At 42.0% G+C, this 22,432-nt stretch overlaps 1 protein-coding gene across 1 annotated transcript in view; it reads left to right on the forward strand.

Moving 5' to 3' along the window:
* PCDH15 (protocadherin related 15) overlaps positions 1 to 22,432 on the forward strand; it is an 850,076-nt gene that overhangs the window by 548,243 nt on the left and 279,401 nt on the right. The window contains exon 15 of the mRNA XM_047824821.1: positions 5,438 to 5,570. Within this exon, the coding sequence (XP_047680777.1) occupies positions 5,438 to 5,570 (133 nt within the window). The remainder of the gene's footprint in view (positions 1 to 5,437; positions 5,571 to 22,432) is intronic.

Here is a 22,432-nt window from a genome sequence, read left to right on the forward strand (position 1 = left end):
GTGTGAGCATGTCACTAACCCGCTTACAGTCTATCAGCCAATGCCCACTGTTGTCAAGATGAACTTTAAATCAAATCAGTATAGCACAGGAGTCCCTGCATGATCTGGGCTCTCTCTACCTCTCAGGTCTTAATGCCTACCATTTCCCTATTTATACCCTTCTTTTTGCTAGCACAAAACTTACACTTTTCTATTTTATTGCCCTGTGAGTATGCACAGTGAATATGCATTTTCCCCTGTCTGGAATGTTCTGTGGTCTTTAAACCTAAGTACATCTTGTGTCTTCAAACTCTGTCTCCGTAACTTCCCCTGAGAAGTGTCTCTGACTTCCGCTGTTGGTTTTAAATCTGAAACCTTTGCTCCTATAGATTGCCATATGCGCCTTCCAAACTAGTAAAACGGAACCTGCACACATTGATCTGTAAATACAGCTCTCCAGCACAATGTTGGTGGGAGACAGAGGAAAAAGGAAGGCAATTTCTGTGTTAAGTCTACTAGGGAAAGCAATATACACACCTTCACCTTAGACGCAAGGTGGAAATGTAGTTACAAACACCCTGTAGCAGATGGTGACACATTCATTAGAAAATTACAATACAGATTGTACAGTCCACACTCCAGCAACATCATCTCATTACGACTGAGTACTAGTGCGCCATCAAAACAAACTGACTTTTCCCCCTTTTTAAATATTTCTGAAAAGTTAAAGCCCCTTAAATCTATCTTCCCAACCTCTTCTTCATTCGTATTCTATTTTGGTCTTACCAAAAAAATTCTAAGTTTCATCCATGGTATAGTTAAAATTAATTGTGATATCATATCCTAAGCCCAAGATTTGAAACAATCTATGATTTCTTGTAAGATAACATCCTTCATTACAAATTTCTTCAACCGAGAATGTCTTATACTCACACACAGAAACACCCACATCAGATAAGTAAACTATCTCCAATTTACTGCCCAAATTTGTTCTTGTAGGATGTGGGGGCAAAGGGCAAACAGATTTGGAATTTAGAAGCCTTGCCTTTTAGTTTATGTGTGGTTCCTAATTAACTTTTTAACCTTGATTCAGTCACTTAATCTTTCTGATTTTCTAATCCTCTTTTGTAAAACGAGAAGAGTTAAATTAGATGGTTACTAGGCTCTTTTAAAATCGTTAAGATCACCTGCGAAAATACATCAGCTCCTGTGTTCTACTTTGACCTTCATTACCAAATGAGAAAGAGAAAGCTCTATGATTTTCATTTTTTTAGGAATAGGGATTCATCTTCATCATACTGGCTGTATTACGAAAGTGAAATTTGTATTATATAACTGTTTGATATTATGCATTTAAGACTAGCTATAAAACGTTAATATAAAATGTTCACATAAAATGTTATTATTTATCTAGTGACTATCCTGTTTTATTGTATGCTCAACTGATGCTGTTGAATAACTACTATTTATTGCAACGTTAGTGGTATCATTTTATTGGGAGCACTGTTGGTGTTTTGTGTTAGGAAAGCTAACTCCGACACAATGCTGACATCAGGGATAAAAAGACAGCACAATAGAAGCCAGTAACCCTCAGGAAGGCTGCTGCTTGTTTACACGGGTTGTAGGAAGTGCCAGGAAGTTTAAGATGAAAAACGCTAGACTTTGAAACGTGATCTTTCTCGAATAATTCCAAGAACCAAGTGCAGGGGTAGGGGGCAGAAACATATGTAATTAGCAATTTCAGCATTTGATTTATTGTGGAAAGGAACAGAGGAACCTAAGGAGTAAGGCTGGAGGAAGGAGAAGCTTGTGTTGAATCAAGCTGTGCTCCATGGTTGCTCTGCCTTGGGGTACAGCGCTTTGTGTTTGTTTGTTTTGCATTTCAAAGTTGTCTTCTCTGTGGCAGACACACCAGCCTCATTGGGTGTAGAGGTCCTTAGTGTGGTACTGTGGATATAAACAGTTTAGCCCCTCAATGGGAAGGCAGTCAAGGGGGAAGAGTAAGAAAACACACCAAGTATAATCAGCTTAGTGTAAATCATACTTTCTTCAGTGGAAAGAGCCTCACATTCTGGGAGACTTCATAAAGTATTCCAGACCAGTAAGCTGAAGCTGCAAAAAATGTCAAAAGCAGGAAAGGCCTAACTTCTTGAAAGAAAACTTTGAATTTGGAGTACAAGTGTGTTCTAGGTCAAAAAAAAGTGTTAATCAGTGAGGGACTCTCTTACCTCCAGCGTTACTGAGGTGAGCCTCAGGTCAGTTTATAGAGGAGCCCTCAGGCTACAAGAGCTTCTGGGGCAGTGGTCTTCAAAATCAAGTGTGTGTGTGGGAATATTGTATATCCATAGAAAATATAGACTCTTCAAAATCAGAAGATTCTAATCCAGCAAGTCCAAACCCTGACACCATCACAACCCACTTTTGGGAGGCAATCCTGGTATCATGCCCATAGGTTTTTAGCCTAAAAAGGTGAAAAAGATGCAATTAAAATGTCTGATATATTAGGGCGCCTGGGTGGCTCAGTTGGTTAGGCATCCAACTCTTGATTTTGGCTCAAGTCATGATCTCCCAGTCATGAGATTGAGCCCTGCATCAGACTCTGCACTGACAGCGTGAGCCTGCTTGGGATTTATATTCTCTCTCTGTCTGTGTCTGTGTCTGTGTCTGTCTGTCTGTCTATCTGTCTCTCTCTCTCTCTCTCTCTCTCTCTCTCTCTCTCCACTTGCCCTGCTCTGTCTCATTCTCTCTCTCAAATAAACTTAAAAAAAAAACCAAACAAACATAAAATATCTAAAATATTCAAAGAGAATTCAATAAGGTATATGCAAATTTATTTACTGCATTCCATAGAAAAAGACTCCTTATTTTGAACAGTTATCAGTAATAATGGATAAATATGCTTTCATATGTGCATACATATACATATATACACACAACATACATACACATGCACACACACAAATAAATAACCTTGTTTACCTCTTATGCTAACCTTAGATGTTATCATCATTCTCATTGTTTAGATGAAAGTGGTAAAACAGATGTAATTTACCTAACATCCCACAGCAGTAGCTTCCAAATTCTGACTCAGGGATGTGTGTTATAAATCCCGTGCTCAACGTCACTCAGCCAGCGTTATTGCCAATATGGTACAGGGCGTATGTTATAAGACTTCTTATGCGTAGACAATGTGCTGGCCAGAAAAAGGAACAGATTTTTTTTTTAGTTTATTTATTTATTTTGAGAGAGAGCCAGGGGGGTTGGGGGACAGAGAGAGAGGGAGAGAGAAAATCCCAAGCAGGCTTTGCGCTATTGGCCAGAGATCGTGACCTGAGCTAAAATCAACAGTCAGTCCCTCAACCGATTTTGCAGCACCTCAAGGAACAGATTTATAAAATATTGAAGTGACCTGAGGAATAACAGACACTAAGAGAAGCCAGGATGGCGAGGGGAGCATCAGGCAGAGTCTGTGTCTCGCAGCCTCTGGGGGAGCCAGTTCACCACCTGGAGGTTCTAGGTCTGCTTCAAAATGGTGGTTCCTTTGTTCCTACAGTATGGGAAGCGGGGCTCCGCTGTGCACGTTAAATTTGGTAACTTCTGGGTATTTTTCTTCCTACCATGTTTGCTTTTCAATCTAGCCATGAGGTTAATACCTATAAATATATAAGTAACGTTTCATTAACCATTTTAACCTACTGTAAACATCTTAGTCTTGAAGTCCAGTTGTAAATAGATATGTTTTTGAAAAGAAAATCAATTAGAATTTGATTAATTTTATTGACAAATTTTTAATAATAAAGCGATAAACCCAGAGGCAAGAATGAACACAGATACTCTGATTACAAATTTTAAAAATACTAATTATAAAAGAGATTTTAACTTAAAATGAGATTATTTCAGAACAGTATTTTGATAAATGTTAAGTGTGATTTTTTTTTTTTTTAATTCACTGCAGCTTTTTAGAGGTGTTTAATATTCTGTAGGTATCTCATCTGTGGAGAACATGTTCAGAAGCAGTTTGGACATAGGCATATTATAAGATGATTAGCTGAAACAAGTTTTCAATGCCTATGATCTACAGTTCTCTGCAAAGCTTTTCAAAAGGTAGACTGGGGCGCCTGAATGGCTCAGTCGGTTAAGCGTCCGACTTTGGCTCAGGTCATGATCTTGCGGTCCGTGAGTTCGAGCCCCGCATCGGGCTCTGTGCTGACAGCTCAGAGCCTGGAGCCTGTTTCAGATTCTGTCTCTCCCTCTCTCTCTCTCTGACCCTCCCCCGTTCATGCTCTGTCTCTCTCTGTCTCAAAAATAAATAAACGTTAAAAAAAATTTTTTTTTAAAAAAGGTAAACTAAAAATAGTCTAAAAATAGACCAAAAATAGCTACAATAATCTCTGAAAACCGTTTTGGTGATGATGTGTTCTAATTGAAACAACTAATATAATGAACTTTGGACTGCTTTAAGAAAATTCTAGTGCCCATATAGCAATGACAACAAATGTGTTTTTAGTAAAAAGTGGTGATTTTGTTAAAATAAGTTTAAAGCGCACAGTGTAGGTAGTGGCTGTATGTTCCTCATGGCAGAAGGCTAACTTCGTGGTCAGACGTCAGTGGTGACATATTCTTCCAGATGGACCACTGACTCTCTCGCTAACGTAATTTTAGCCAGTGTCGCTTCGGTATAAACTTGGAATATCTTGCTCCTTTGGCTTTTGTTGCACAAAGAAATTGCAGAGTTTGGACATGTCAAAAAAGTTGATTATGGCAGCACTAATATTTTTGTCTTTACAGTAGTAGAATATCCTCTTGTCCTACAGAAAAAATTCCTATCAATGTTAGGCTTCAATTAAACCCAATTTCTAGCCATTCAGAAAGTAGTCTTCAAAGAAGACCTAAAACCACCTTTAGTTTTGTCTGCGGCTGTTTTGCAGAACGATTACTTTACGAGCCTGACTCATGACGTGCATTTTCATGAAGCCACTGATGTCAGCAAGAAAACTAATAAAACACAGCCCATATTTTGTTTTGTGTATTGTTTTAATCAATACTCCCTCTGCTGGTTTAATAGGAAGAGAGCCCCAAGGACAGCTCATTTTACCAGATATTTATAGAATGCTTTTTGCTATTAGAAAGACATTAAAAAGTAAAGTCAGGAGTCGAGGCTCCTGTGAATTTATTAGCTTTATTCATACAGCTATTCCTTTTTAATTCACACTGTTAATCTACGTAGGAAAAATCGGTACCCCGGGGCATTTCTTTTTTCCAAGATAATTTCACAGAAACATGATGTGGTGGTGGTAGCTTTGATTTTTCCATCCTTCCATTCTGAATTAGGTTGTCATTTTCTCTAGAAATTCAAAGCGTCCTCTCCTGTAAGCCCAACAACGGAATGCCGAGTGCAGTCTGTCATTCAAGGTGATGTAGACTTGTACCCATCTCACTGTGTTCTCGTTCTCTGCAGGCACTCCATCTGCACCGTGTACATTGAAGTGCTTCCTCCAAATAATCAGAGCCCTCCCCGCTTCCCACAGTTGATGTACAGCCTTGAAATCAGTGAAGCCATGAGGATTGGTGCTGTTTTATTAAATCTCCAGGTATGCTTCTTAGTAGATGCGTCAAGTTCTATGGGGACAACCTTGAAGGCTAGTAGGTCCATATTTGGGCGCGGAGGGAAATTCACATGGCTGCCGCCGACACTCTAGTGACGGAAAATTCCATCTGTAAAAGAACGTAGGGGTCATATGGACGGAGGGTTTCCTCAGCTAATCTATTCTATTGATTGCCACCGCTGAAGGACTAACACGAGCTGGCATGGATTAGCGGCAATCGTTACAAGAAAGAATGAAGGGATTGAAAACGTGCACTTGAACATTTTGTACTTTGCACGCAAAGAGTCTGCAGCCGACTATTATTTTCTGTCTCGGAGTCCTGTACCCCAGCAGGATTTATTTTTGCTGCAGTGCTGTATGGAGAAAATAGCTTTGGGTTCGCTGGCAGACGGTAGGCACTCTAATTCCAAGGCAGACAACTTCGCTCTGTGGCCAGGGGCAAATCTTGTGATTTCTGGGCCTCGTTTGTTCATTTAGATGAAGGGACGAGGTTTAGCTGATATTCCCATTTGCAGCTCCAGATTCCTGGGCGTGTGAGTTACTTGCAGGATTACTGCTTGCTTTTCACTATTTATACATTCCTGACTGAAGCACATTTGGCCAGGAAAGGCTGCCTCTTCAACTTAACCTACAGCTGCAATTCGGGCCACCTGTGGTGTTGCTAACGGCCACTTGCTGCACAAATCGTAGCGTGACACCTCACTTCACCTGTGGATGTCTGCAGCACAGGGAACGTACCTTCTCCTGGGGTAACATGGGAATGGCTGACATGGCTGACCAGAGAGTTCAGGAAGCTGGCCTTGACAGTTAGGAGAGAGTTACCGGGATGCTGGAGGGAAATCCCAGCATCTGTCTGTACCACCAGATGAGGTGGTATCTCCAGTATTTATTTTGTCACTTTTCCCCAGGTAACTAGAGAGAATTTGCTTTTGTCTTTCATTTACTATTAAGACATGTGGGGAATAAAATTATGTGACGGTAGACATATTAGCAACAAGGACATTTGGAGTCTTTTAAGGGAATAAAAGAAAGAAGGGAACCACATAGTCTCTTTAGGAGGGAGAAAACAGCCAGTTAAATCATGAACATGAAAAAAATAGGAAAACTAAATAGGAAGACAAGTGCATTTAATGGAATGATGAAAATCTTTTCTAGATAGACAGATGGACAGATGGACATTTATTTGTGTAAACAAGAAAAAATAAATAAATCCTAGATTTGTCAGATTCAGGCTAAGAAATTTTACATGTTTTACATTTAAATAATCCTTCAGAATGTGCCTTTGTATGATTTAACTTTCTATGAGGTAACATAATCTTACTTACGAGATGGTCTAGGTCTCATTTCAAACAAATCCCAGAAAGGTCCGGGAACAGTATTATAGGAGAATAGCTCTACCTGTGAGTTAAAAATGAAAAGGAGTTGGTCTTTTTTATATCTCAAATTTCTCTACTGCAAAAGCTGAGAAAATGCTTGAAATGACATTTCTATTCACCCTTTCTGCTTCTGGTAGAAGCAAAAAAAAAAAAAAGGGTGCCAATTGCAGTGGCTGTCGCTGGGGGAAGGAACGCGGGTGTCCTCATCATGGCATTTTTCATAAGCCACCAGCCATTCACTTTTGCTCATGATCAACTGAGATTGAATTTAAACTGGGGACCTAAAAGCTGAAAAGCTTCCGCCAAATTACTCTTCCAGAGACTTCTAATAACAACGCACCAGAGGAACCTCCGGCTCCGTCCTCATCTTTTTCCCACACGGCACTGCCCACTGCCGCTGACTCACTGCTCAATTTAGAAAGACAGATTTGTGGAGAAATATATTTTTGAAGGTAACAGCAGCCTGGCTTCCAAATAATCTGTTCTGGCTGAGATCAAAGTGGTTTCTTCTGAGGAAACGATCCTTGTTTCTCCCCTTCCCCTTCCCCTTTTAAGTATTTTCCTTTTATCTGTCTAAAAGCTGCTGGGGAGGCTGTGATTTTCCTTGGGTTATGAAGGCTGTCCTGACTGGTTGCCGCATCGAGGGTGTTCAGTGGAGAGAGCGACCCAGAACTCTGCTTTCCCAAATTCCTGTGCCGAGGACGGTCAGCATTAGCTGGCATTTTTTTTTTCTCCCAGAGTTGGTCAGATCTTTCACCAAAGCATGATTGTACATCGCCCTGACTGGCCAGTGAATCCTGTTAGAATTCCTAGATTGTGCACTGGGATCATGGGACCATGGGAGCTCCCCGTGCACAGTTGTCCCCACTCTGTTCCGTCACGTCCGTCACTAACCTGAAATCAGCCATGGTGGGTGCATTTATGCCACAGAAATTACGGGTGCCGCAAATCAGTACCTCTCACTGCATCCACGGCTGGTTGTTAATCCTTCCCGGCACACCACTGGATGAGGAGCTTAAATCAGTAGGATGAAGTAACTTCGTCAGCCTTCTGCATCTTTGTCCCTCTGAGATGTTGACATCCGCTCACACCATCACCATCACCCTTATGCTCATATAACGATACTCATAGGTAACACGTATGCGGCGCTTAATGAGGTACGACTGAAGTTCTTCACTTACTGGTCTTTACGGAAGCTAGGTTATATTCCACACACTCTCAGACTCAAAATTTCAACAATTTGCTACTAAGAAGGGTTATTTCTCACTCCCACTGTGCATCCACCACGGGCCCATTCCTGCTCCATTCTCCACCATTTTCTCCTCACTTTGCAATGAAGGGGCTGCCTCTGTCTAGGGCAGTGGTATTCTTCTGACAGAGTGAAAAGACAGACACAATAAACCACAATTTGGATCCTAATGCTTCTCCCAGAAGTGACGCCTGACCCTTCAGCCTGCGGCTCATCCATCACACTCAGGCACAGGCTACTCCTGGGCCCCTCACCCCAGGGATGCATCATCCCCCGATGGGAGGCATGAGCGAACCACCTGGCTACTCTGATGTTGAGAGCTATGAGGTCTGGTTCATCACTGGCCTTCCAAGTTGTTGCAGGCAACCATTTTGCTAAATGCGTTATCTCTGCCGACCATGGTTTCCCATCCTGATAGCCCCCAGTAACAGTTTTCTCACCAGCTTCTCATCTCTTGGAGCCGTGCTATCTGTTTTCTGGGTGCACACTCCACTTGTAAGTATCAGGCTGGGATCAGTTAGGATAACTAGGATTCTGTTGCCAGCCTCCATGTTCTGTGCCATCAGAAGTTGACATAGACTGTGCTGTATTCAGTCTTTGCTCCACAACCCAGCTGATGAAGTGGCCTCTGTCTAGAACAATAGATCTCTTGAGGTCAGTGTTTGCTGGGGAAACAACAACAAAATAAAACCCAGTTCTTTGTTGTTACCTACACGTGCTGCACATGATACCTACCATATTTATTTTCCCCATTGGCCAAAGCAATTCACACAGTTCCTCATGAGTTAAGAGGTCAAGAAAGTATAATCTTCACGTAGCAGATGGCCTCAAGGGTTGCATGGCAAACACTGAGGTCAGTGGAGCTGAGATGTCTTACCTTCCCTAAGAAAGGGACTGCCAATACTTTCAAAATATTTACCTTGAACATTAAAATGTATAAATTGATTAACTTTCATATAAATAAAATAACAATGTTAACACACATTTGTTTCCCCATTTGATTCTTAAAAAAGCCCAAAGATGGGGCGCCTGGGTGGAGCAGTCGGTTAGGCGTCCGACTTCAGCCAGGTCACGATCTCGCGGTCCGTGAGTTCGAGCCCCGCGTCAGGCTCTGGGCTGATGGCTCGGAGCCTGGAGCCTGTTTCCGATTCTGTGTCTCCCTCTCTCTCTGCCCCTCCCCCGTTCATGCTCTGTCTCTCTCTGTCTCAAAAATAAATAAATGTTAAAAAAAAAAAAATTAAAAAAAAAAAAAAAAGCCCAAAGCAATTGGAGCTATTATCATTGTCATTTTATAAGTGGGGAAACTGAGTCACAAAAATAAAAAAGATGATTTTTTTTTCCATGCTCATCGTGCTTAAAAGTTGTACACAGGGGCGCCTGGGTGGCGCAGTCGGTTAAGCGTCCACTTCAGCCAGGTCACGATCTCGCGGTCTGTGAGTTCGAGCCCCGCGTGAGGCTCTGGGCTGACGGCTGGGAGCCTGGAGCCTGTTTCCGATTCTGTGTCTCCCTCTCTCTCTGCCCCTCCCCCATTCATGCTCTGTCTCTCTCTGTCCCAAAAATAAATAAACGTTGAAAAAAAAAATTTTTTTTAAATAAATAAATAAATAAATAAATAAAAATAATAAAAAAAATAAATAAATAAAAAGTTGTACACAAAGGACAAAACCTACACAGTCTGGTTAAACACACGTGTTTACCCATACTGCCCCTGTGCCTATATTGCTTCCTTATACTTGAAGTATCTGCAAACCCTCCGTTTTCTGTTCTTTCTCCTGCTCACGTGCTGGGAGGCAAGGTACTGCTTCCTCGCTGAGGCCACTTTCTAGCGTGGCTGGTAACCACTGTTCCACATTCAAAAGTCTCCTCCCCGTTAAAAAAAATAAAAAAAAAAAGGGGCGCCTGGGTGGCTCAGTCGGTTAAGCGTCCGACTTCAGCCAGGTCACGATCTCGCCGTCTGTGAGTTCGAGCCCCACGTCAGGCTCTGGGCTGACGGCTCAGAGCCTGGAGCCTGCCTCCGATTCTGTGTCTCCCTCTCTCTCTGCCCCTCCCCCGTTCATGCTCTGTCTCTCTCTGTCTCAAAAATAAAATAAACGTTAAAAAAAATTAAAAAAAAAAGTCTCCTCCACCTGTTAAACACCTTCCCCCACCCCTGACTGCAGAACCCTGCCTGTTCCACTTCTAGACCAAGGGAAAATACATATTTCCTTTACACACAGCTTTTTGATAAACATGCTTTTTAGACATAGCTGACTAGTTCATATGTCACGTAGTCCATTCTTACAGATCGAAGGTTCAAAGTCAGTTGTCAGAACACCAAATCCTGCATCACGTCCATTGTTTCTAATAACAAAGACATCGATTAAAAAAAAAAAAAATCACTTGGTTCGGTAGAATTAGATAAAGCAGAGTGTTTACCAAGTTCTCATCTTTCAAATTTTTGCCTCTATTATAATATTTCTCAGTTATTTATTTGATTTTATTTCTAATTTTCCATGTATGCATTGGGATACATTGTTGAAAGTCAACTACTTTAATCTGCTGAAAAACAGTTCTGTGTCCTCAGCCTTAAGTATAATGCATCATTGCATTCGGTTGTTATCCTGGCCTAGTGTGTAGGCAGATTTTGTCTTTATGATCTGGCAAATGAGGAAGTAGAAACTCAGAAATAGCAGGGTTTGGGAACCAGAGTAGTTTTGGGGGTTTGTTTTTATCTTCTCCCCTTTGGCTCCTAAATGAGGACCCTGTCTACTACTATATCTACTAAAATAATATAGGATATTATTTTAGTTTAGGCTGTAGAAAAACTATTAAATTTCATTTTTGCCTATTTTGGGGGGAGTGTTGTTTTTTTTTATATATATATTAAATTAGTTTTGTGATTTCCAAAGGTTAATTTTATGATGTTTATCGGGGCAAAATATTTGAAAGGTGGAGGGGAAGGTAATGATTTATTACGTGGCCTCACAAAGAAGCAGTTAAGGGAAATGTTAACAATTTCCACTCTGACATAGAGATTATAGATAGAATAAGATTCTAACCTGGATACAGCACAGTTACGTAAAAAATAGCAAAATTCCCAGATCCTACCTCAAAGAATTCCTTGTTCTTAGTAGAGTCCTCTCCAAGATGCCAAGTAAGAGAGATCCTGTATGGTTTTGGAGACCTTTACCATAGAAATAGGTGAGAATGGATATTTTTGGTGCTCCAGTGTTTGATTTGTCCACTGTCTCCCCGAGCCCAAGACTGAGAGGAGAGAATCCAAGAGGAAGTAGGGGAGATTGGCATCCAGTTCTTCAACTGAATGGCTGCTGGGACTTGAGTCCGTGCAACTACACAAGGGAGAAGATATTGGAAAGAGATGTCATGGTGGAGCGGGCAGTTGGCAGGAAGGCCTGGACTGCTCCCCTGAAGACTTTGCCCATGCTGTTGGTAAGATGGATCCTACCCGTTACCGTAGACCTCAGAGTTGAGGCTGGTGAGTGTAGACAAAAATGAAGGGAACCACAGCTTGTAGAGAAGAGAGACATGCACGCACCCGGATGTACAACAAGAGGCCACCGACTGAGCATTAGGCACAAGATTCAGCAGACGTCACAAGGCACCACCAATCCTAAGGACGCCACTTGGGATCGAGCCCTGTGAGAGGGATTCTCCTGGTGCCAGTCTTTCCCGCGCTAATTCTCAGGTGACCTCAGCACAATCCCTTTAAGAAATGTGTTTTCCCCTCCGTGTCCTCTCTATACCAGCATTAGAAGGGAGCACGATGGATATGAGCGAGAAAATCACACACACACACACACACACACACACACACACACACACACACACCACATCCCTAGAAACGAAATTGGTTTTAAAATAAAAAGAAGGTGTCATATTAGTAAGAGAGAGTTTTACTAAGTGACAGTTGTAGACTTTTCAGCTGAGACACAGTGGAAGAAGCCCACTGTACAGGAGAGAGGTGGAAGCGATAACACAGCAGCTCCATAGCAGCCTGGAAGAACTGAAGCCATTTGCCTACTCTCCAGGAGATTCCTTATACAAAGGAGGCATAAGATAATGCAGAGTTGAACTCTTGTACTTAAAGCGGAAACACCCAGGAAGGAAAAATTTCGGAGAGTGCGTGGAGGTGCAGATTTGTAGTGTTTGGCTCTGGCCCTGCCTCACTTCCGAATACCTACGCTTGCCTGCATTGCGTATTGAGCCAAGTGAAAATGAGCATTATTCTCAGGGCTCTGACTCTGTTTCTAACATAGGTCATTCATGATGGAGCACTTAGTTTCTTTCGCACTTCTACAAATAGTCAAAATATCTAGTCATCAGCTGTAAGTTCGTGCCTGACTGCAAAGAACAAATCTTAGTTATAAACATGTTTTGAATCAAACGATCCATTCACTTATTGCTGATGAGGTCATCCCAAAGGAAAGTTCAAGTACATTTTGCAAATGTTAAGAAACACGTAAATGGGAATGGGAAAAAAAGTATACCCCTCCTTGCACATGACACATTCCTTGAGAAATGGAGAATGGGGGCTGGGGGAAAGTAAGTGCTGGCAAATGTCCCTTGTCTTTGCCCATGCTGTCTATTTTTGCTGGCACACCTCTATTTTATTGACATGTGGACTTATTTCTGAAAATGAGTGGTAGTGGAAACAATAATTTGCAGTGTTGATTTTTTTTTTTTAACACATGAAGAATGGGTATAGTAGGGCATAGGTTAAGAAACTACAGCCTGTGGTCAAAGCGACCTGTTTGTATGGCCGGTAAACTGAGAATGGGTCTTAGGTTTTCAAAGGTTTGTTTATATAATATAAACAACAACAAGAAAAAACAAAGAACAACCCTCCAACATACAATGGTGCCCACCATTATACTTAAATAAAGTTTAAAGGCACTGCTAAAAGAGATAAGGCATAATCTTCTTATCTGTAAAGGTAAGATAATACGTATCTTTATAGACCTGAGACCTAGGGCTATAAAGTTGAATAAGTGTATTGAATTTAATTATTTAATCTGCATCAGAATATCTGAGATGGGTCTCACATTAGTTAGCTAGAAATAGAAGCAACATCAGTTGTCAGGATAACTTGTGTGTATATAAATACTTAGGTCAATATATATTAGTTAAAATAATGGAGACTAACTTATCCATTGGTGCATAATAGAAAGCATAATTTTAAAAGCTTGGCAAACGAGAGAGATTATTGTCTTTGGGTTAGGGAAGCTGAGGTTAAATGAGATAGCATATAAATGGCTTAGCTCAATGCCAGAAATAAAAAAAGAAAGTGCTTAGCTCATGGTAGTTTTTTTTTTTTTCCTATTCATTACCATTCTTGCTTTTCTGTTAACTCATGCTATGATATGGGGTTTTAAAGTGTGCAAGAAGGTGCCAGGCATTTGGAAGAATGAGTAGGAATAGTGGACTGTCAAGGAACACGGGACAATGGATACATTGCCAAGAATGAATTCACCTGCTTTATGACTTTACTGGTTCTTACATGATCACTTTCAAGTTAGAGAACAAAGTGACACTTTGGAAGCCCAAGAGATAGGTGGTTAAGAGATCAATATTAATAAAAATATCATCGGGGTTCCTAGGTGGCTCGGTTGAGTGTCCGACTTCGGCTTAGGGCATGATCTCACGGTTTGTGGGTTCGAGCCCCACATCAGTGTCTGTGCTGAAGTCTCGGAGTCTGGAGCCTGCTCCGGATTCTGTGTTTCCCTCTCTCTTTCTCTGCCCCTTCCATGCTTGTGCGCTCTCTCTCTCTCTCTCTCTCTCTCTCTCTCTCTCTCTCTCAAAAATAAACATTAAGAAAATATTTTTAATTAAAAAAATAAAAATATCATCATATCTGATTTTAATTGCTGCTATTAACCAGGAACCACGCTCAGCATTTGGAAGCTTCCCTGGCTTTTATGTATTTAACAAAGTGCAGTAGCTTTTTCGAAGTCCAGTAGAGCCCTGCTGTGGAATGGGGCTTCCAAGTCCAGCCACACGGCCCGCGAGTCAGTGCACTAACTGTGCTCCTCTCTGCCTTTCCTGGGGCCTGAAGTTCACTCCGTGCCCTCTGCTTTGCTGGATCTTACAATCACTTCGATAGCAGTGTAGATCTGCCCACAAAGCTAATGCTCCTTTTCTTTTTGAGAGCTGCTTGATCAGAGTTGATTTTATTTTCTTGTGGTTGCTTCTTGCCTCGTTACAAGACTGAAGAAAACTATTGCACAGAGAATGACGACCGATACTGGGAAAACTTCAGGTAGCCTCTGCTTTAAACTTGCATCTTGAGCTGACTGGCTCCTGCGGTTTGAGCCCCCTTTCCTTTTCCTGGCTTCTCTTGCCAGAAGCTGCAATGGGACAGGGGACAGCTCAGACGCAAATCGCAGGAGGAAACAGGAAGCAGTGAGAAGCAGCCCAAGAGGTCAGACTTGGCACGTCTGGTTACCTGCGGAAAAACATACATTTTTCTAAGGAAACTGCCTAGGGAAAGAGTGTAAGCAGGTCTGGGTCAGCCTGCTACACGCAGCTCCTTTTCATCGTCTTCCATTCTCCTTTTTAATAGTTCCAAAAAGTTGTAGAATTTAAAGTGTGTGCCTCAAGGAATTATTAATTTTAGTCCTGAAGAAAAATGCCTACCATCTTGATTTGATACAGAATTGATCCATTTCCAGAACAGTTTGAAAGAAATGCGGGCCATTGTATAGCATGCCCTCTGCACCAACAGGTCCTGTCGGAGGTGCTAATTCGTTTCTCTGACATCTTTCAAATGTTCGAGAAGGTTTGGGGGTTCTTTCCTCTCCTTCTTTTCTGATGAATATTTCTTGTATAATGGGATAGTTTTTTTTTTCCCCTGAAGATGATAACAGTTTATGATTCATGGATGTTTCGCCGCTGGTGCCGGTACCGCGTGTGTGAATCATAAACTCCGTGCCGCAGAATCTGTGATGTCATTTATATTATGGGGATCACTTCGGATATGTCACTTGCTCTTCTGTCGTCAAAGAAGCTATTCTTTCTGCAATCCGTTTCTTGAATGTGTTACTGCAAAGATTAACACCGCAGATTATATGAGAAGATGGCTGGTTTTCCTTCAGTTTCATAATGTATGACTTGTCTGTTCAGTAGGTTTCTCTGAGTTTGATAAGTGTGAGAAATGAAAGTCTCATTTGTGTTCTTTATTTTCATTTCAAGTAGGGGGAGATACATTTTCTCGTCCTTCCTTCCGCTAGATTTCAGATGGCTCTTTCATCATTAGTGGTATCTGAAATGAGTAATCTCACTGTGGGTGCCTGCGGAGAAGTGGAAACACATTGAACACGGATACTGGCCATCTGCTTCCAAAGTATAATTCATATTTTGTGTTAAGAATAGATAGATAGATGGATGAATAGACAGATACATGTTAGAGTAGAGAGATGTCGCACAATGCCAAGCATCTCCTTTTTGCAGAAATGATATCTTATTTGTAGTGCTCAGTTTTCTCCTTTAAAGCAGATGTTCTGATATGTCTAAGTTTCCAAGGGGAAAAAAAAAAAGTTCAATCCCCTTGACATTATGTGAAATGATTTTTCATCTACAAGCATATAAATTTGTCAAAAATGAGAAAACACATTTTTAACTGTGTTCTTTATTCATATATGTGTGTTCCTCTTCCCAAACAGTTATTTGGCCTCTGTAAATCTTCCATAGACAGCAATATGCTCACAGGCATAAAGCCAGACAAGTGCTGCGAGGGTAGGGAAAAGAGAAATCTAGGTCTGAGGCATTTAAAACAGCTAGCTCCTAAATTATTTTTTTTTCATGACCTTCTTCCTCAAGAAGGAAACAAAAAATGATCCAAAAAAAATGTGAGCTGTTGCCCCAGAAGAGTCGTAAGCTATCCATGTTACCTCATCCCTTGCATATCTCTTATGTACATACACACGCACTGTCACATTGAAGTGTATATTTAAGTGGGGCTAGACTTTACTTCTGCTCAGACTTACGCTCTCACAAGTAGTAGGATGTATAGGAAATGGGTGAAAATTATTTTCTGTCTCTTTCGAAGAAGACAGCCCATTTAGGAAACTTGAGGTGGTAGGAGAGATAAAGCCACATTCTCAAATGCTCTTAAAAATAATTACGGGCCTAAAAATAAGTTTAATGAGGTAAAATGGTGTTTTCTGATATCACCGAGCATGAAACGGAAGTGCTGTGGCCCACTGTGCAGAGGGACGCAGATCAGGATTTGTGGTGCAGACGCAACGCAGAGGCAGCCATGCTCTGGCAGGAGAAGAGCTTTATCGTGGCCCCCCTCCTGCCCCATGTTTTCATCAAACCCTTGGAAGAAGACTTTTACAGCCTCTGGTCACCACTCTACCCATATCTCTGCACCTGTATTCATGTATTTTGTTTTGACTTCTGAGATGAAACATTAGCACTCCTTGTGTCTATGTAAACTGTTCACCCGCATACTTGATCAGTGCCTCTGAAAGCCTCTGTAATGAAGGATGCATCTAAGTGAATTACTAGAAAAATGAAATACAAGACAAAAAAATACAAGCCCATTTCTTTTTTACTATTGGATTTGACAGATAAAAAAAATAACTGTCAAATCACGGTTTTTTTCCTAAACTACTCTAAGTTCTACTCCAGAGGAATTACTCTAAATTTCTTACATCATGATCCATAGTAGCCACAATGCAGAATTGGCACTGTGACCTTGGACCACACTTTGAGTGGCACTGAGGGACTGGCTATGTAGTTTGCAAGGCCCAGTGCAAAATGAAAATGCAGCCCCTATTAAGTGTGAGTGCTGTGCACCGACCCAGAAGCTCTTTCCTAGACTCTGCCCACTCTAGCCTACTCAATCAAGGACGTTGCTCCAGAATCACCCTTTTACCGCCCTGCAGCAGGAACAGTTCTTGCCCTATCTGGTAGTTTCCATGGACATGAAAGTCTACGGTGGTGCCTCCCAATTAGAGACAAGCAAACAACACGAAACGCCCTTGATCTCATAACCCGCTCTAGCTATTTATCTATTTCTGTGCTTTCCTTCGTTGTGGAAACTACTCAAATCCAGTATCCATGCTGGCTTGAAGAAGGTCTCCGTCGCGGTCTCTGCTGTTCTGTCTTGACCGCATTACGGACAGGATTTCAAACGCACCGATCACTAATGCGGCTCTTTTTGTCCTAGTGCTTATTGCCAAATCCACTTCCCATCTTACTGCCCATCAGCAAGGTGGGGTAGAGCCGATAATCCCTTCCTTAATTAGAAACTTACTCCAGCACACCGGCGTTCCGGGGTTTTCCCCATCCTCCCCAGCCGCTCTCAACTCAGTCTGCTCTGACGTTCCTCTTCACTGCCCTGACTCTTAAAAGTTGGAATGCCCCAGTGCTCAGGCTCCTCTCCTCTCCTGACACTCGGTCCTGACATCAGTTCACCTGGTCTCATGGATTGAGCTTGTGACATGCTCATACCTGCAGTTCCTGTCTCCACCCGTGCCAGACTGTAGGGTCAGTATATTTTTGGATATGGAATAGGCGTCCCTCTTTGGTTGAGTTTCCAGAGAAACAGACTTTGAGATGAAGAGTCAGCTGCAGATGTTCACCAAGGGATGTTTTTGAAATCAACTCCTGTGGAAAGAAGAGGAACGTAAGCAGCATTAAGTTGAAGGTGAAGTGGAACTTCAGCTGACCCCACAGAAAGCTCTCGAGCTGAAAGAGCCCGTTAGAGTTAGGAGGTTGGCGGGGTGGGGTAGCCCCTCGACACACCTGTGTGCGTGACTTGGGTGCAGGCTGCCTCAGAGCCCAGCTCGGCCATGGCAAGGTGGCTCTCGTCAGATGCTCTCAAAGAGGACCGGCAGTGCAGGCTCTCAGCAGGCAACGTTTCCAACACGTCGGGAAATAATTTCTTTATATGCTTGAAGGGGAATTTGGGAGGTGTATTATAGTGTTATCACATGAACGTGATAAAAAGCATCTTATCCTGCAGGATCATGACTGGAGCCGAAGTCAGATCTCAACTGACTGAGCCACCCAGGCGCCCCATCCTTCTGATAAAAGATCTTTCAACAAAGGTTTCTGAGTATAGTATGAAAGTGATGATTTTCATTTACTTCATGCCAGAGGTCTATTGTAGGATTCAAAGAAAAGTTTACAATTTTTAAATCTGCTCCATGAAAAGCTTTTGGTGTTTTGGTGCTTGTTTTTCTTTTTAATTGACCAGAGTTAAACCATTCTGCTCTTCCTAAAAGTTAGATTTTTTTTTCTTTTTTTTTTTTTTTTAATTTTTTTTTTTCAACGTTTATTTATTTTTGGGACAGAGAGAGACAGAGCATGAACCGGGGAGGGGCAGAGAGAGAGGGAGACACAGAATCAGAAACAGGCTCCAGACTCCGAGCCATCAGCCCAGAGCCTGACGCGGGGCTCGAACTTGCGGACCGCGAGATCGTGACCTGGCTGAAGTCGGACGCTTAACCGACTGCGCCACCCAGGCGCCCCAGATTTTTTTTTTTTTTCAACGTTTATTTTTAGGACAGAGAGAGACAGAGCATGAATGGGGGAGGGGCAGAGAGAGAGGGAGACGCAGAATCGGAAACAGGCTCCAGGCTCTGAGCCATCAGCCCAGAGCCTGACGTGGGGCTCGAACCCACAGACCGCGAGATCGTGACCTGGCTGAAGTCGGACGCTTAACCGACTGCGCCACCCAGGCGCCCCAAAGTTAGATTTTTTTTTAAAAAAACAGATTACTTTGAGATCTGTGTTTGAATGTGGAATAACATTTAGCTGAGCAAGTCTTTGATAGCTGCCGGTACTTTAATAGCAGTAATCAGTATTACCTTTACTAACTTGGCAATAAACGATTCTGTGCGCGGTTTTCTAAATAAACCTCACAGTTTATTGCATGCCTCGAAGCTGCCTCTTGCTCTGCACTCTGTCAAGTATTGATGATTAAAGCTTGAGTATGCGAACGCAGTTATCTCCCTGAGATTTTGATAAATGAGACAAGAACAGAAACAGTGTTCCTGAGGTATACTCAGTAAACAGCCACTAGGTATCAGCTATGTAGGGAGAAAGACCAGGAGACCCAGCTGGGGCTGAGCAGTGCCTGTGGTCTTGCTACACTTAGCTGTCTGGAATTAGCAGATTCGGAGCAAAGTAAACATGTTTTTTAGATAAAAAGAGATAAAGAATATTTGCTTTGGAATAGTTACTTCAGAAAATTGAAGAATTCAATTACATGTCTCTTGTTCTAGTTGTGAATACTTTTTTCTTTTACATGGATTCATGACATCCTGTAGCAGCGTGGAAAAGACAAGGAAGGAAAAAAGTCTTGATTTCTTTGATCCTCAGTCACGTACTCGCCTCGCTCCATACACACAAAAACAGATTTTTTTTTTTCTTTAAAGAAGCTCCAGATTAAGAAAACATATGTTTCAAAGACAGAGGCAGAATTATCTGGCAATAAAAATTAACTCAGCTTTGCAACAGTTGTTCCCCACTACCTACCCCCAAATGAAACAAGATAATTTTGATTTCGATAAACAAATGATTACAAAGAACAGTAAGGCTTGATTGCAACCACAGTTCTACTAATTTAATCAGTTCGAGTGGGGTGATGTGAATCAGAAGTCGCCTTTGTGAGTCAAGAAGAAAAACTCAAAAGATGAATGCCAAAAATAGCCAGCTGAAAAGACCCGCTGTTCACATTCCTCTTTCCTTGTTTAATTTTAGTTTTTACAATGAGTATGTATATATTAATAGGTGCAATCATATCGTGCATGCTATTTCTTCTTTATGCAGCTTTCTTTTCTATTTTCTGTTTTTGCTTCACTTCCCACTTATCTGTCCCCTTCCCTCCACCAAACCTGCCAGCCCTTCATCGTGAGGGAACTCCTGTTCACCAGGTGCTGTGCATCTTCCTGGATTTTTCCTATCCTGGTCCTATATGATTGTGTAAGGCACAGAAGTGTGTGTGTGTGTGTGTGTGTGTGTGTGTGTGTGTGTTTATATATGAGCACAGAAAGGACGTACACACATGATATACATATAGGTGTTTTCACTATTGTCATCATACACATACATTTATGGTAATTTTTCTTGGAGATGATATAAAACTTGACAACCACTCAAAAACATTGGAAAATAAGTTACCAGCACCATGTGCCATCACCAAGTACAATTTCTAATTCCTGTGAAGAGTTTAGTCTCCTATTAACCACCACACACCTGCAGCTGTTGGAATTGGGAAGTAACTTTGATACGTCACCACAGTCTTGCCCTGTGACTCCATTCAACTTCTGTGCGTTACACTTATAATATCCTTCAGAGCAAAACAACCCATCACATGGGACCTTTACCTATCATGCCTTGTTGTTCTCCTCAATCTGCAACAATCCTCCGTTGATACTTTTGAAGACTAGAGGTTGCTTATTTTGTACGTTTTTCCTCTATTTGGTTCACTGGTATTTCTCGATGACCGGTTATGTATATTTCGGCAAGAATATCCCAGAAGTGATGCTGCATTAACCTCATTGCGTCCTGTCACATTACATGTGTCCCATTTCAGGGAATATTACTGTCGACAACCTTATCTAAGTTGCATCAGCCTTCAAGTGTGTTAATGACTTACCTTGAGATTACGTGAACGTTCTTCCCTCGTTTATTTTCACTCATTTTTAACATCTTGATGTTCTTTGAATTATTGTTATGATTGTTGCCAAGTGCTGATTTTCTAATGCCATCATCTCTTCGACATTTGTTAGTTGGCACTCTGCTAAAAGGAAAGCTATCTTATTCATCTTAGTTAATTATAATCCATTAAAGTCATTATTTATTCTGAGGTTCAGATTGTCCCAGAATTAGTCTTGGCGAACCCATTCAGGCAGGCTCTTGTGTCCTTTTAGCACGCCCCCTCGTGTTTGGAGCACCTGGCTACTTTCTAGCTCAGCAAGGTGGTCCAGATCCATCTTATACTTCCCTTATCCCAGCCCTGGGTCTAACCATTTCTTGACAAAGTTCTGGTTTCTTTAAGTGGGGATGGAATTTAGAAACCAAGTTGGGGCACCTGGGTGGCTCTGTTGGTTAAGCATTTGACTTCAGCTCAGGTCATGATGGGCTCATCAGTTTGAGCCCCCATCAGGCTCTGTCCTGAAGGCTCAGAGCCTGGGGTCTGCTTCAGATTCTGTGTCTCCCTCTCTCTCTCTGTCCCTCATCCGCTCATGCACCACCCCTCCCCACTCTCTGTCAAAAATAAATAAACATTAAAAAAAAAAAAAGATCTGAGGGCACAGAATGTTCTCCGCTATCAGATATCTCTGCTTGCAGTCCTCCTCAATGACCAAAGCTCGGCAATATATGTATGTAAATATATGTGTATGCACACATGTACTCAAATACACATATGTCCACGTGCCAGTACATAGGCGTGTACAATATATACACATACGCTCATTTGCATCTGTATTAATGTTACACCTCCACATTTTTCTGCACACGTACATATATATGCATATTGTATGCAATATTGTATGTGTACATTTTTATATATTGTGAAATAGCATATATATAAAACCATTAGGTCACACTAGTAACTGTCACAATGAGAAAACTGGCCCTTATTATCTTCAGTAAATTTACTTACTGGAGGTAACCAGCCTCCTGTTTCTGACCTCCACACTGATGTCCTCTTCACCCCGCTCATATTCTAATGCCACTTACATGACCTCCCCTCCTCTTCTCCTGCAGGCGTGTGCCCCACATCCTGCGTGGGCTCTGGTGGGCTGGGCAGGACGATGCAGACACCTTCCCAACTGAGTCCAAACATCAGCACCTCTCACTACCAGGTTCCACCACCTTACACTGAATGGTGGCTTCTTCATGCCGCCTGTGCCGTGGCATTCCACTGTAGATTGTCCAGCCCCTTCCCATGCAGACAGCATCATCACCTCCTAGCACAACACCCCCACGGCAGCCCAGGCAATGCCCTCATCATCCTGTTGGAGCTTTGCAGCCACACCACGCCACAGCTCCCTCCCACAGAAGCCCAGCTTATTTGCCCCGGCTTCTACCATTAATTCCAGGCATTGTGAGTGCCTTCCTTCACCCCACTTGGGTTTGGATGCCCTGTGACAAGCCGCCAACACCCACCAGGCTCCTTCTGACTCCCCACATCAGTCAGTTCCAACAGTGTTTTGGAATTTTCAAATTGCAGTGTTTCTGCTGCTCTCATTAAAGTTATTCCT

This window comes from Prionailurus viverrinus, chromosome D2 (genome assembly GCF_022837055.1).
Source record: "Prionailurus viverrinus isolate Anna chromosome D2, UM_Priviv_1.0, whole genome shotgun sequence".
NCBI lineage: Eukaryota > Metazoa > Chordata > Mammalia > Carnivora > Felidae > Prionailurus > Prionailurus viverrinus.